Source organism: Megalobrama amblycephala, linkage group LG11 (genome assembly GCF_018812025.1).
Source record: "Megalobrama amblycephala isolate DHTTF-2021 linkage group LG11, ASM1881202v1, whole genome shotgun sequence".
Taxonomy (NCBI): domain Eukaryota; kingdom Metazoa; phylum Chordata; class Actinopteri; order Cypriniformes; family Xenocyprididae; genus Megalobrama; species Megalobrama amblycephala.
The window spans coordinates 12,824,553-12,839,821 of NC_063054.1; the positions used below are offsets into that span (position 1 = coordinate 12,824,553).

The following is a 15,269-nucleotide window of genomic DNA, read 5'->3' on the forward strand; positions in this document are numbered from 1 at the left end:
ATGACTTTCATTGTATGGAAAAGAGCAGGCTGGTTTATCTCTCATTCTCTCAGTTTTCACACTAGAACTGAATCTTTTTGATGCCAGAGTTCAGTTTTTGTGAAAGTAGGCCTAATTTTATGAAGTCGGGTGTACATCAGCGAACCTGTAACATTGAGTCTCCATGTCAGAAATAGTAAATCTCTGGAACTCTGGATCCTGTCGGAAGATATCCATTTTGTCTGGTATCGAAAACCTGTCAACAGCAAGTCTTGTCTGGTACCCAAATTCAATGTTTTGTGTGGTACCCAAAACTGTATTAACAGTCTTCTATCAGCCAAGATGTTGACTAAGAAAGCCAGAGATGAGCAGAAAGCAGGAGACGAAGTAATGATAATGTAAATGAGCAGGGTTTATTTACTGGGTAATCTTAGTTGCTCATGTTTATATGCTCAGACTTCATCTGACCACACTTATACTAGTCTGCTTCACACAACATCCAGTAAAGCCTTGAAATTGAAATATTCCTCTTATCTCTTATAGGGTATGAAAATACGTGCAGGGCTCCAGACTGCGCCTAAAACGGTCGCATTGGCGACTAAAAATATTAATTTGTGAGTGATATTTTTGCTGAGGTCGCCATTGGCTGTAAAATTTGCAGTTATTTGCATGTTCCGTGACCAGTAGCCTATTGCATCATTTGCTGTGTTGACGTAATTAAATGAGATGCTGTGTGTGAAAGTTTCACTGAGTTAGAGTGCCAAAATATGAACTGGTAGGGGAAAATATCACACCAAACAGACGCCAATGAAAGCTGACTATGTTGTCGCCTCGCGTCGGTGCAAAACACTGCATTTGAGCACACAGTTCTGCTCCTGCGTAAAGGAGGCAACTGCCTTTTTCTTCATATAAATTTGCAGGCTGCAGATACACACACAATGCAGCGTGTACTTAACGTTTTGAATAGGCCTATCAATCATGCTGATCACTTTATTATTTTACTCCGCTCATGCTCATCAGATAAATTTAAGGGCATAAAAGTCTTCAGTACCTTAAATAGTATAACAAGAGTATTAATGATCATTTTAAGGTTCCAGTATGTCTACAGATAATGTTCAACTAAAATATATTGTTCGACCAACAATATCTTATCAATTATGACGTTCACACCCAACATTGGTTTTATTCCTATTTATTAAATCCAGGCAATTGGTTGATAAAACAGTGATTAAAATTGAGATACAATTTATACAAAACGAAATTCACTTTAAAGAAAGGCTATAAAACAAAACTTAATGTAGTAGTCAAAATCCCGTCTGACCCACTGCATGTCTCCAGACATACTGCGCATCTTATTAGCCTATCTTGGTCATATACTGTTCATTTTTCATAATTAACATAAATGAAATGTAAAAAAAAAAATATTAGGCTATAGTTTAATATTAAACATAAATATGAAACTAAATAGGCTACGTTTTCTTTGACCCTCTGACCAACAATCGTGCCGGCGCGTTCTGATGGATTTTTCCTCATGACAGCTGAAACAACTTAAAATAGGCCTACTCCTGTCATTCTTTGGTGATACAGATTAGTGCAAGACATCATCACAAACTACAAATGGTCTACTTTTATTTGTGTACACTCACAATAAAAACAAAACCTTCTGCTTTTGTAAAAAACAAAATGACAACAACAAAAAAAAACGGAATGCACTTTCAACTCTTTGAATCTTTCTGAAACGTCTAAAAAATGAACTGAAACTCAGCGAATAATTATCACACGCACGGAACTAAAAGAAAGAAACATCTCAATTCGATAAGAAATTCGTTGGTCTGTGATAAATAAGGCAATCTCTCGCTGGAATGAGTTGTTTTTGCTCGTTGCCGCTGTTATCAGTTATGGCACTAGTGCACAATGCGCAGTCTTCACACAGACAGTCAAGCGCTTCTTTCTGCTAAAAGCACAAAACAAAATGCACACAAACATGTCTTTGCTCTTGATATACAATCACTGATGAACAACTTTGCTTTTAATGAGAGAAAAAAAATACAAGGACAGAATTAAAGGTGCCCTAGAATTAAAAATTGAATTTATCTTAGCATAGTTAAATAACAAGAGTTCAGAGACTGTTACGTAACAGTCGGGGTGTACGCCCCCAATATTTGCATTTGCCAGCTCATGTTAAAGCATTAGACAAGGGCAGAACGTCTGGATGTGCACAGCTGAATCATCAGACTAGGTAAGCAAGCAAGAACAACAGCGAAAAATGGCAGATGGAGCAATAATAACTGACATGATCCATGATTACATGATATTTTTAGTGATATTTGTAAATTCTTTCTAAATGTTTCGTTAGCATGTTGCTAATGTACTGTTAAATGTGGTTAAAGTTACCATCATTTATTACTGTATAAATAGTGACATTCATTTCCCAGAAAAATCAGAGATGATAAGATAAATGCTCAAACTGTAGAGGGGAGATATATAAACACAACAGGATGACTAAAAGTAAGTGGTTTTAAAAAATTTAAGTTCCTTGTTGTTTGGCTTCTAAAAAAATTATTTGGCGCCTGTTTTTTTTTTACCCTATAGGAGCCAATGGCTCCTTAATGAATTTTTTTGATCAAGAGATGATCGGTTCACGAGCCACTTGAGCTGAGGCGCTACAGCAATCTTTCACGACACATTAAAGAGCCACAAAATGGTTTTTATTGTTTGAATTTCTTAAACTACACAGTTTGAAAGCTGGGACTTTGTTTAATATCATAAGTAACCTGCTTTGTCTTGTCTGTCAACGTGTTGTCAGTATCCTCTTTGCTCCGTGATGTATTTTTCACTGCGTGTGGCGTGACAGCGCCATGGCTTGTCGGACAAAGCAACAGTAACTAAGGGGGGTGGGTCTTTGCGAAGGGTCAATTACCATGGACCAATAGTAGTTTGAAGACGTTTTACTAGCCGGAGCTAATTTTTCTAAAAAGTTTACTTTGGCAAGATGTTTCGAATTCTACTTAAATTGTTTTGGCCTGATTTTGTTCAACATTGTCACACCAGTTTGTTCTTCGATTGTTCTGTAACTTGAAGTGAATCAGGGCCTTAAGAATCAAACACTGTGTACCAATTAATCAAACCAAGTGTGAAAAGATCCTAAGTTTCTCTCTCTCATTGTGCACTAGTGCCACCCTTGTGACCATGGAGCGAGTGAGTGGCCGGCAGGAGCTTTCACCTGAGGGAATCAAGGTATTTACTGTCTCTGTCGCTCTTATATGCTCCATTTTCTTTGTCTTTCAAGCATTTTTCAAGGACTTTTTAAAGTGCTTCACACTTTTTCCTGCACTTCAAAGTTCTAAATTATTATCCAAATTTAATGTTATTTTAATGTGATTAGAGATGATTATTTAAAGATGAAGGAAAACTAACACTTCTAGGCAAACAAACACCTAAAAAAGACATGAAATTACCACTAGATGGCGACAGAGGAGCATTTATTGACTGCCTAACATGAAAAAAAAAAAAAAAAAAAAACTTCAAATTGTAACAATTACACAGAAAGCAAGTAAAGAGCCCTCCTTTTATAATCACAGTTCAGTATGGTAAATTTAATTTTATCTGCATCTCAATTCAAGCTCAGTGCTTTACTGTCAAATTTCCAATAAATAAACATGTAATATTATTAGTAACTGCACTTATTAAGGCAGACAATAGTAATATGAAATATAGCTGCAAGCAGCAATTACGGGGCCAAGCACAAAAACGGCACAAGAAGCCAGCCAACATGGCTGGGAGCATCAGACCAACAGCAGCAGTGAGCAATTAGAAAAAAAAGTTATTAGCATTTTTGTCAATTTTGTTATAACTTTTGACCACAAGGTGGTGCTGGTCCGAAACTTCTCAGGCTCCTTCAGGGCATTGTCCTGATGAACCATACCAAATTTATGAATTTTGGTCAAACCCATCAGAAGTTATAAGCAAAAACAGCCATTTTTCATATCTCCACTCCAGTAGGTGGCGCTGTGCTGAAACATTGTATGATGCCTCAGGTCATGCTTGTGATGACACATACCAAGTTTGGTCTGAATATGATAAAGCATTGCAGAGATACAGCTTCAAGAGTCATTTTTGCATCATGCCTCAAATTCGTTGCTCTGGTATACGAAAACGGTTTGACTTATCGACTTGAAATCCATAACTTTTTGTCAGCATGGTCTGAAGATGATATGGTTCGATTTTGGTGAAAATCGGAGCAACGGTCTAGGAGGAGTTCGAAAAAGTAGGTTTTTAAAGAAAAACAATACGGCGGACAGGAAGTTCAGCTGACTATGGAAAGTTTGATATCTATGTTCTCAGCATGACCCAAGGAATCTACTGAAAACAGTTTCATTACAATCGGTTAATATACTCAAAAGTTATTAGCATTTTTGTAAATTTTGTTATAACTTTTGACCACAAGGTGGCGCTGGTCCGAAACTTCTTAGGCTCCTTCAGGGCATTGTGCTGATGACCCATACCGAGTTTCATAATGATACGCTAATGCGTTCGTAAAATACAGCATTTTAGCACAAAATTCAAAATGGCCGACAGCCAAAATGTCCGATATGGGAAAATTGGATATCATTCGACTCGGAATGATGCCCCAAATCCAACGAGACCAAAGTTATGATTTTTGGACAAACCCATCAGAAGTTATAAGCAAAAACATAAATTTTTCATATCTCCGCACCACTAGGTGGCGCTGCGCCGAAACGCTGCATGTTGCCTCAGGTCATGCTTGTAATGACTTGTTCCAAGTTTGGTCTGAATACGATAAAGCGTTGCGGAGATACAGTCTTATGTCTATTTTCGCAAGCACTTCGTACAATTTGTTCGCGTGTTTATCGAAAACTGTTTGAGGAATCAACTTGAATTCCATAACTTTTTGTCAGCATGGTCTGAAGATGATCTGGTTCAATTTTTGTGAAAATCGGAGTAACGGCCTAGGAGGAGTTCGAAAAAGTAGGTTTTTCAGAAAATTCAAAATGGCGGAAAAATTTTCATGACGGAAAATGACGTCATAGGGTGCAATCGATTCGTCTTGACCCAAGGAATCAGAGGAAAAAGGAATTTTGTTTCTAGCCCTTATGGTTCAAAAGTTATTAGCATAAACATAAGTGCTACTTTGGACAGCTGGTGGCGCTAGAGGGATTGAGTTAGAGACTCCAAATTTGCTATGGACAAAGGTCATTCTGTCCTCTAACTGTGTGCCAAATTTCACAACTTTCCCGCAAGTGGTTCTATGGGCTGCCATAGACTTCAAGAGCGGAAGAAGAAGAAGAATAATAATAAGCGTACGGAACGCCAACAATAACAATAGGTGCCTAAGCACCTTCATGATAAAAAAAAAAAAAACCCAGTGGCACTAAATCAAGTGCTGGCGCCACCTTCTGTAGAACTTAGTGGTACCAGTGCCACTGTTCTCAAATGTTAGCCTGGAGCCACTGTGTTTACTTGGATACTCGCCAAGACAGGCATGTCGACATTTTTGTGTGAATTTGTCTGAATTTTTGTTTCACAAAACTTATTACAGTGCGCAAGTTCTCTTTCACGTCGTCTTGTGCTTGTATGTTTAAACAGTGGTGGATAAAGTACTCAAAAGCCATACTTGAGTAAAAGTATAGATATCTTGCCAGAAAATGACTTTGGTAGAAGTTAAAGTCACCGTTTAGAATATTACTTGAGTAAAAGTTTTAAAGTATGTGATATTTTTTGTACTTAAGTATGAAAAGTATTTTTTTGATTCTAAACGTACTTAAGTATTGAAGGTAAAAGTACAAGTAAATGTAAAATACAAAAGGAGCAAACAAATATTATTAAAAATTGTTCTATTCAGAGTTTGAGCAGAAAGAGTGTGTTCAGTTTTAACTTTCTTAGATTTTGTTTTCTTTGAATTAAAAAAGGCAAAACGTTTATTGTAAGTTCTAAATATAAAAAATACTACTTTATTAATATACATTGATCATTCATGTTAATTCATAGTGCATTATATCTAATGTAAGAGACAAATTTTAAAATGAACAATACATTTATTAACCTTATTTAATGTTACAAATGGATTCTTATTTGTAAAGTATTACCATTTCATATAAATTCAAACAGCCATGCTTAGAAAAATTGCCATCTTTACACACAAAGGCATAGCATAGGTCTGTTATATGTATACTTTCAGACATTATTTGACTCTATTTTAGAAAACCTGATGATTATATAATCAAAATATGTGTTACAGTGTCAATAAAAAAAGAACTGAAATTGAATACATTTCTGATTTATGTTTGTCGTTGCATGATGAGGATACAGCTTACTTATGCAACTTCACTGGATAACGAATGCATAACAGTGAACAAATGGATATAAACTAATGCAAATGAATGGTAACAATCTTGACATTAAACACTTGGTGATTTTGTCACATTGTTTTAACCGCTTGAGGTAACTAATGTTAGCATCCTCTCAGCCTCGACGGCAAACATACTACTGTTCTCTAATGCAGCATCAAGTCAACAAACTAATTACTTTATAATGATATGAAAACATGTACTGTAGTGTACACTGTATAACATAAGATTTTAAAGTGTCCCCCTCTGTGCAGCACGCAGCCTCATGTCACGTGTCAAAACAAACTCTATGAGGCATCAGTGATAGTTTTTATTTCGCCTCTAGAGGTCGCTCTTGTATAATGACAGCGCACTCTTGTCAGCCGCTCCAGCAACGGACGCAACCCGGAAAATGAAATCAACCGCGGTTGTGTGAGCATTTGTTTGCGCATGCTTGCTTGCAGTCCGTGTTCTTCCGACTTTATTTTGTAGCAGGTAACAAAAAATGCTTTGGGAAAATGTATCGGAGTAAAAGTATATTTTTTAATTTTTCAATTATTCTAATATATTCTATATTCTAATATATATAATATATTCAATAATTTTAAAAGTTGACAGAAATATAAAAACTAGTATATAACTTAGGGTAGTATATACAAACTTTATCATATACAAACATAGACATTTTGTTTGGTTATAATAAGACATGCATGCAAGCTAATAAAAATTTTACCCAAACTGTACCCAGAATAATCATGTCGTTTTGGTGATCTATTGGCTATAGGTAACTGCTTAAACTGAGGTGAAAAGACTTCATACACTTTATGACATTGGGACCAGTTGGCTAAATGACTAAAGAAGTGAAATTAGTTCTAGATAAAAGCTAAAAGGTTAGCAACAATCTTTTTATACAGTATATTTATACTCACTTTTGTTGCCAGCTATTTAGACAATAATGGTTGTATGTTAAGTTATTTTCAGAGGATATATACACACACATACATACATACATACATACACATACATATGTATGTCCTCTGAATTATTAGTGTAATTTTTTCCAGGATTCTTTTTTTCTGTTCTTTAAAAAAAATTCTATATCCCCCAAACTTTTTAACGGTAGAGTATATAAATTTTATTTTAAAGGGGCTACAAATAGAATTCATAAACCCTTGTTTTTAGCAACACCTGTGGCTTTTAAGTGAACTACAGCCAGCAACTTACTGCTTGTGCTCACACACTCCATAGTGAGGCGAGCGAGCCTCAGCCAAAACAATGACTGAGCACAATTCACCGACATCATGTCGGCTTTCGTAGATAACCTATGAAGTCAGGGAAAGTCTTGTTTTTAAGTTTCGTTGCAAGTTGTTCACACAGTGGCAATAAAAGCAATGAATACATTTAAATTCTTACATATAGTCTCTTTAAAAATAAAATAAAATGAATAATATTAAATGAATACATTTGAAATGTTTGATTTTAAGACATTTTGTTTGCTTTTTTTTTGGTACTATGTTGGGTTGCAAAATAGTGTGCTGTGTAGAAATTCACCTGAATTTGCATTAAATCTGGTTGTTTTAACCAAGATTATGGTGCAAGATTTCAACTACATTTAGAGGATTAGTTCACTTCAGAATTAAAATTTCCTGATAATTTACTCACCCCCATGTCATTCAAGATGTTCATGTCTGTCTGTCTTCAGTCGAAAAGAAATGAAGGTTTTTTGAGGAAAACATTTTAGGATTTTTCTAGGGGTGACCCTGAATAGTCGACGATTCGAATCTTCGATAGGAGGAGCCTGATTCGACTACCAATCTCGCAGTCGAATCGTCGCAGAGGTGTTATCAGACGAGATATGGGGGTGCTCAATATCTGATTGATTTTACATAGACATACCGGTTCTTTCCCAATAGGTTAATATACAGCCTATTATGTTAATACCATAAATAAAAATGTGAAAAGAAAGAAGCTTTTAATAAATATTTTTAATGTGCGTGAATAAATCCAACCACCCCTATGACAGATTTAAGTTTCACTTCCATGATTCGTGACCGGCAGAGGAGCATCTTTGCGGCAGGGATTAAATCTTTAACAATGTCTTGGATAAAGTGTACAATTGGATGCACTAATGAAATGGTAAAAGATGATCCAAAAAACGTATGATACAAGTTGTGCCAACAGCTCATGTCCTATACAACTCAACAACGACACACACTGCGGCGCGCTTCTGCCGGCCAACGAGCTGACTATAGCGCGCTATTTGAAGAGACTCAAACGGACACAGGCAGATCGCGTGAAAGACTGGATTTTTCTCTCTCAATCAGGTAGGGTAGCTACAAATGATTTCAAACTATTTTAGACGGATGTAATTTGATTTTTGAATGTTTAGCTAAAAAGATTGCCAATCCAGTTCAGCGTTTGTCTCTGCAGTTAAAAAGACAAAGTTGACAATTCTGACTATACTTTCGTTATTTTAATAATTTCTGTAATTTTAATTTATTTATTGATCACTCTGGGGTTATCTAATTTAATTATTTGTGGCTTGTGTTTTGAATATATGTTCCCCTGCACTTCAGGCATTTTGCAGTTTGACTCGATCATATTTCTGTTCTAATTCAATTCTGTAAATTAATGTTTGATAAAAAAAAAAAAAATATATTTTTTTTATTAAATGAATTTAATTTTTGGGTGCATCAGTGTTGCGCTGTAGAATTAAAGCTTGCTTGCACAGACATTTTAGCCGATAATTTGATTTGCCGACATATGAAATGTATATCTGCAGTGTGGCTTTTCTGCAGTTATTAATATATATATTTTAAAGTTTATTTATCCAAAATGTTTTTATTCTTTTTCTTCTATATCTTTGAGAGTGTTCTGTACATCGTGCTGTGAATGTTTATCCACATTGCCTTTCATTTGTTTAAAAAAGATAAAATCATTGTCAGTTTCGTCTATCACTTGACAGGCAGTTTGGTCGGTTTATTAGAAAGATGCTTCTCTGTGCTGTGTGTGAAAGAAAATAAAAGTTGTCTTAAGCCGCGCCCGCGGGTAGGCTATAGGCCTTTAGGCCTACTTCATTTTCCGTGTCCCGCTCCATCTCGTGCACAGTTCAGCGCGCAGCCCTTTCAAAGTCCGTGCGCACTCTCTAGTGGACTGCTGTTTTTCAAGCTCAAAACACCCCCCCCCCCCCCCCAACCCCAACATAAATGATTCGACTATCAGTCGAATATAGGCAATCTGATTCGAATCGGATTCGACTATGTAAATCCGTAGTCGAGGACACCCCTAGATTTTTCTCTATATAGTGGACTTCAGTGGGGTACAACAGGTGGAAGGTCCAAATTGCAGTTTCAGTGCAGCTTCAAAGGGTTCTACACGATCTAGCAAAACGATTGTTTATTTTCTAAAAACAAAATAAAAGCTTCTATACTTTTTAACCGTGACCTTTCTGACGTGATTATGTCATGCGTGGCGGATCGCAGAGCAGTGCAAGATGAGCATTTGTAAAATTTGTAAAAATTTGTTAAAGTGTGTGTGTATATATATATATATATATATATATATATATATATATATATATATATAATATTTTATGATGACCGTTTCGCAAGATATTACCCTTTTTCCTCAGCTGTCATCGTGTAGTTCTCCATATGTAGATAAAACCTTTAATGTTTTCCTCAAAAACCTTAATTTCTTTTCAGCTGAAGAAAGAAAGACATGAACATCTTGGATGACATGGGGGTGAGAAAATTATCAGGAAATTTTAATTCAGAAGTGAACTAATCCTTTGAGTTCCCTGTTATAGGCTAACCTGCAATTTAGCAAATTTCCAGTTCCCTTTAATTCCCATGAATACCCATTAATTCTCATATATTCCCATTAATTCCCATGCAAAGTTTCCATATTTGAAATTTCCCAGAATTTTGCAACCCTAGTTTAAACACCGATAGCAACGTGTGCTGTTCAGGTCTCACCTGCGCTTGCACGCTATCAACACCTGGGTGATGACTGGGTGTAAATGACTGCTCATATAGAGCATATGGCACTCACATTGGACAAGGTTTAGGGGAAGCCAGAATGCATATCCAAATCATATAATAGATGCATATGCATTGTCAGATTTGAGATGAACTGCGGTGCAAGTGTATAGTAAGCCGAACCGTGTACCGAGAACTGTTACACCCCAACTATTTATAGATATACTGTATATGTTGTAAATTACAATAAATAGATAATAGATAATATAAGAACATATAATAGATAATATAGCTAAATAGATCATATATTTTCACACAGCTAGTTCATGCAAATTGTCCAACCTAATTTTTATATTTTTATTCTTTAAAAAGGTGTAACATAAGACTAAAATATAATATCATGATTTCATAGATTATAAGTTGTATTACGTTAAAAGTCGTTATATTTCCTCCAGGATCCAGTCCACCATTAAAGGTTATTTGTAGAACATCTTTGTAAAGCATTATCCAAAGTTTCTATAAATACTTCAGTTGTTTTGCGATCCAATGGAGATACATAGTCCTTTATTTACCTGTGTCTATATAACATGGCGGTGGGGTCGTGTATGATGACGTAATCATATCATTTGAAGGGTCTTTTCAGAAATACCTTGAATAGACAAACTGTTAATTAGAAAGGTATTATATATTTGGCTGCATAGTGTAATTTGTGGTCAGTTACATGATCTCATGTTGGATGGTTGTGAGGGCTGGTCTGCTGGTATTTTGAACTATGCCCTTATAACCTGAGTGCTCTGATCTATCTTTGGCAGACTCCATCCATGAAGCGCTTCAGTGCTAATGGGTCTGTGGAGACTCATGAACGACGTCCAAATCAATTAAGACAACTCAACAGAACTGGCAAGCTTAGGTATTGTAATTGTATATATTTATCACCCCGGGGCGAATGGGTGAGAAAGAGTAATTTCATAATTATTATAGCTTAAAGTGTAATTTAATAATTCCATTGATTAGTAGTACATTGCAAACATCTGCTCTTATTACGTCTTTTTTATCTTCTGCAATATTTTATAAATATTTTCGTCAGATATTTATACTCATCCCTTTTGTTGTTGTTCATGGTCTCCCAGTGAAGCAGCTCATTCAGTGAGTGTGTCTGCGCCCCTCAATCGAACCAGCTATCTGATAATGAGCCCAGCTCCGTCCCAAGGAGTTGTGGTTCAGGGGCGGCTCTTCCAACACTCACAGTTCTCTGCTCCAAGCAGAAAGCTAGAGCAAAGGTATGGCACTGGACCAACTGACCTTACAGAATAACAAGTGGCTGATGTTTGACATCAAGTAGGTCATAACCTGCTCTACTACAAATAGCATTGGGAGTCTTGATTTTAGTTAACCGTAAGCTGTTTTCAAGTGCAAAGGTAAAACAATACGAGACATAAGCCCCTGTGTTTTTGATCTGTCAGATTTTGCCTTTATGTCTGTAATTTTGGTCAAATAAGCTACATTTCACATTCTTGGATTCCCAAAAAACCTTTTGAAATCAGACACACTTGACCTTCCTTTACTTAAGCTTCTCTCCCACGTCTGTTGTGAAATGCATTGTGTGGCTTGTTGCAGGTCACAAACATTACTGTCATTACTACAGAACCCAGAACATCAGATATGATGTTTAAATGGATCTGCTGTATTTCAGAATTCTTATGTTGCCAATGTCTCTCATCTGCAGACCTGATCTGATCCAAAGAGTCGAGCTGGAGAACATTGTTCTCACCTGTCCCAAGATTTCAGGTAAGCAGACGGAGCAGGTCCCGCACCAATGAGTTTTCTTAATTTCAAAACTTACACAAAGTAAAAAGAACTGACAGATAAAGTTAACTCTTCTGATGGTACTGAAGGAAAGGGCACATCAAAATTTAGAAGGGAGTGTGAAATAGGGCTGTGCCGGAGAGCGTGACAACCAATATCAGGCAGGTGGTATGCAAATAAATAAATAAATAAATAAAAAGTTGCAGTTTATGTGGATATTGGGACACAAGTTAAGTACAAAGCTTTGTTTGCAAAAAAAATAACAGTTTAGAAACTAAATTTGTGAATATGGAAACACTGTTTGTGAATCCATTAATTTAGTAATTAAGTAGTTTGGAAAGATAGCATTTACTTTAATTAGTGACAAAGAGAGATTGTGCATGTGCATTATCTGTGTCGGTGCAACATCTCTCTAATAATAATGAAGCTGCGAGTTTAATTACATCAAAAATCATACTCCTAAATGTTTGTGTATGCGCAGCGTGATCTCCGATCTTTGTTTGTGTGTTTCGCACGGTATATTAATGAATGGTACATTGATATAGATATAGAAGGATGAACCTGCCCAAACACCGCTGGTGGACTGGCCCTTGGCCCTGGTTAATAAAAAAAATAAAAAAAATGCCACTGTCACAGCTCTAGTGTGAACTGGTTACTGGAGTTACCAGAGTTTTGTTCAAAATTAACAAAATTAAATAATGAGTGAATAAATCATAAAACCATCTTCCAAACCATGTTTTGCCTTATCCTTAATCACGTTTTTAGAACCGTTACCGATAATTTATATACCCGATAACTGATATGCAGAACCAACTGTTTTTTGACACGATTACAACACCACTGAACTGAACAAAAGCATCAGCAGCAACACCAATGTTAACAATAAGCAAAATAAATGTAGAATGTCTAATGTTTTCAAATGGAGAAAATAAATTAAAGACAGGAGTCGTATCAACTTTGCAGAAATGTAATACTTCATTTTAAACTACAGTTTTAGTAGATTTATAAGCTTTTAATAGGCTAAAGAGTGAAGAATAATGCTGGATAATGTTAAATACCTAAATAATATTCTCTGGAATATTGGAATATAACAAACAAAACATTGTATTTTATTGCTTTTCTCAACTGGTATGTTATATCAGAATTATTATTAATGTTTTTGTCGTTCTAAATTATGCAATATCTGCTGACAAAGCACTGTTTATCTGTACATTTACACAGAAATACTCAAACTGCGATCGCCCGTGGAGATGATAATCAATTTCCATAGAGTTGTGTTTACTTGGATGTTTATTAGCAAATTAATGGTTATATAGTAAATGTTTATATAATTACGGTGTTTTAAACAAGTGAATCTTGTTAAAAGTTATACGAGGTGGCCATGCTGGAGCATTTCCTGAGCATCAGCCCGCTGAGTGAACAGCAAAATGCAGATGAATTCACGAGACTAATTGATGAGCATAAACAACAGAGAGAGAATTAAATTCAGCGCTTTTATTTATGAGCAACATATGCTCATTCATGGCTTTATTATTTAATTCATGCAAAGTTACATCTTTATTGGGACAGGACTTGACGGATTATCTTACGTGACTATTTCTTAGAAACAAGCTGCATAAACTAGCTACATTTCAGACATTATGTAACACATATAATTTGTGCATTAATGGCTGTTATGTTAAATAAAGTTTACTAATTACAGCTAAGCTGGTAAGTATACTTTACCTGTGCATGCCGTCGTCTCGTCTTCCCTCAGATGCTCTGTAATGGCAATCCTGCGTGCAATTCTCGAAACACCCACAAGACGGCGGTATTTATCGATAAATCTGATATTACAAAACCGAAATCCAATTATGGTAAAATGCTTAAATATTGGAGAAAATATCAGTAAATCAGTATATCAGTCGATCTCTAGTTGTAGAGTTGTACCGCATACATTAATCATTCATCTGTGCGTGTTCACATCATATCCGTACATAAAGGAAAGAAGGTCAGGCTGCTACTATGTGCATTGGAAGTGGCTTGAAGCTAGGGGTGTGCTATATATATCGTCTACGATAATATCGTGAACAATGTACGGTCTGACATTGAGTATGTCCCTCACTTTATACAAAGACATGCCTAAAGAGTGCATGCATATGCTACGTGATGTAGCACATTCGCTCGCACATTTAGAGTGCATGCTTTCACTGGGTGATTTAATCTACTAACATGCATTTAGAATGCCACCAATATTCAAGATAAGGGGGCAAAATACCTGTCTTTTATATTTATATCCGTGTAGTTAACTTCACATGCAGTGCTGTTTTTTTTTCTCCAAATATCAACATGATTACAAATGTGATTTTAACAATTCAATAAACAAGACGTAATTATAAATGACTTACATTTTAGACACAATATTTCCTGTTTTTGCTCTATTTCGCCATCGAAAATAACACCAAACAAAGCCACAGTACTATTTTCCATCTATAAGCAACACACAGTTATGTTTCATTTCTGAATGACTGAATCGTTGGAATGAATGATTCAATGACTTACACATTAAGACAGTCAAATGCTTTGTTCCTGAATGAATCAGCCGTTATAATGAATCGGGTGACTCACTCATTAACAGCGACTTGCTGCCACCTACAGGCAGTTTTAATTCCACATTTAAAGTATCTTTTTTTTTATTTATTTTTTTTAATAATTTCAAAATATCAATAATTGATGTTTTATGTTTAAAACATCAAAATATTATTAATGCATTTGTAACTGCAGGTTGATTGATATACATGACTGTTGTTCTGCTGTATATCACTAGATTCAGAAGACATCACTGTTAAGAGACGTGTCCATCAGAAACGGCGTATGATGAACAATAATCCTGAACCTTTGGGCAAACCAGTTGAGGTGAGACATTGATAATTCAAAAGTCAAATGTGCATTTTTGTAGTTTTCATTACATTTTTCAGTTAAAGGCTTGAGTTTACCAAAAATTCTGTCATCAATTACTCACCCTCATGTTGTTCCAAATCCATAAGACCTGATGGCTTTATATGATGAACAGATTTCATTTAGGCTTTTATAGAGTAGGGCTGTACGATTAATCATATTTTAATCATAACAATTTCTCTTTCTGTCTCGATTCATTCGTCAGGAGTTTAAATCCCCC

The 15,269-nt window shown here is 35.7% G+C and overlaps 1 protein-coding gene across 1 annotated transcript in view; it reads left to right on the forward strand.

Annotated features, from left to right (window-relative positions):
* senp6a (SUMO specific peptidase 6a) overlaps positions 1-15,269 on the forward strand; it is a 55,747-nt gene that overhangs the window by 3,312 nt on the left and 37,166 nt on the right. The window contains 5 exon segments of the mRNA XM_048206184.1: positions 3,153-3,216; positions 11,119-11,216; positions 11,437-11,586; positions 12,033-12,094; positions 14,919-15,007. Of these exon segments, the coding sequence (XP_048062141.1) occupies positions 3,153-3,216; positions 11,119-11,216; positions 11,437-11,586; positions 12,033-12,094; positions 14,919-15,007 (463 nt within the window).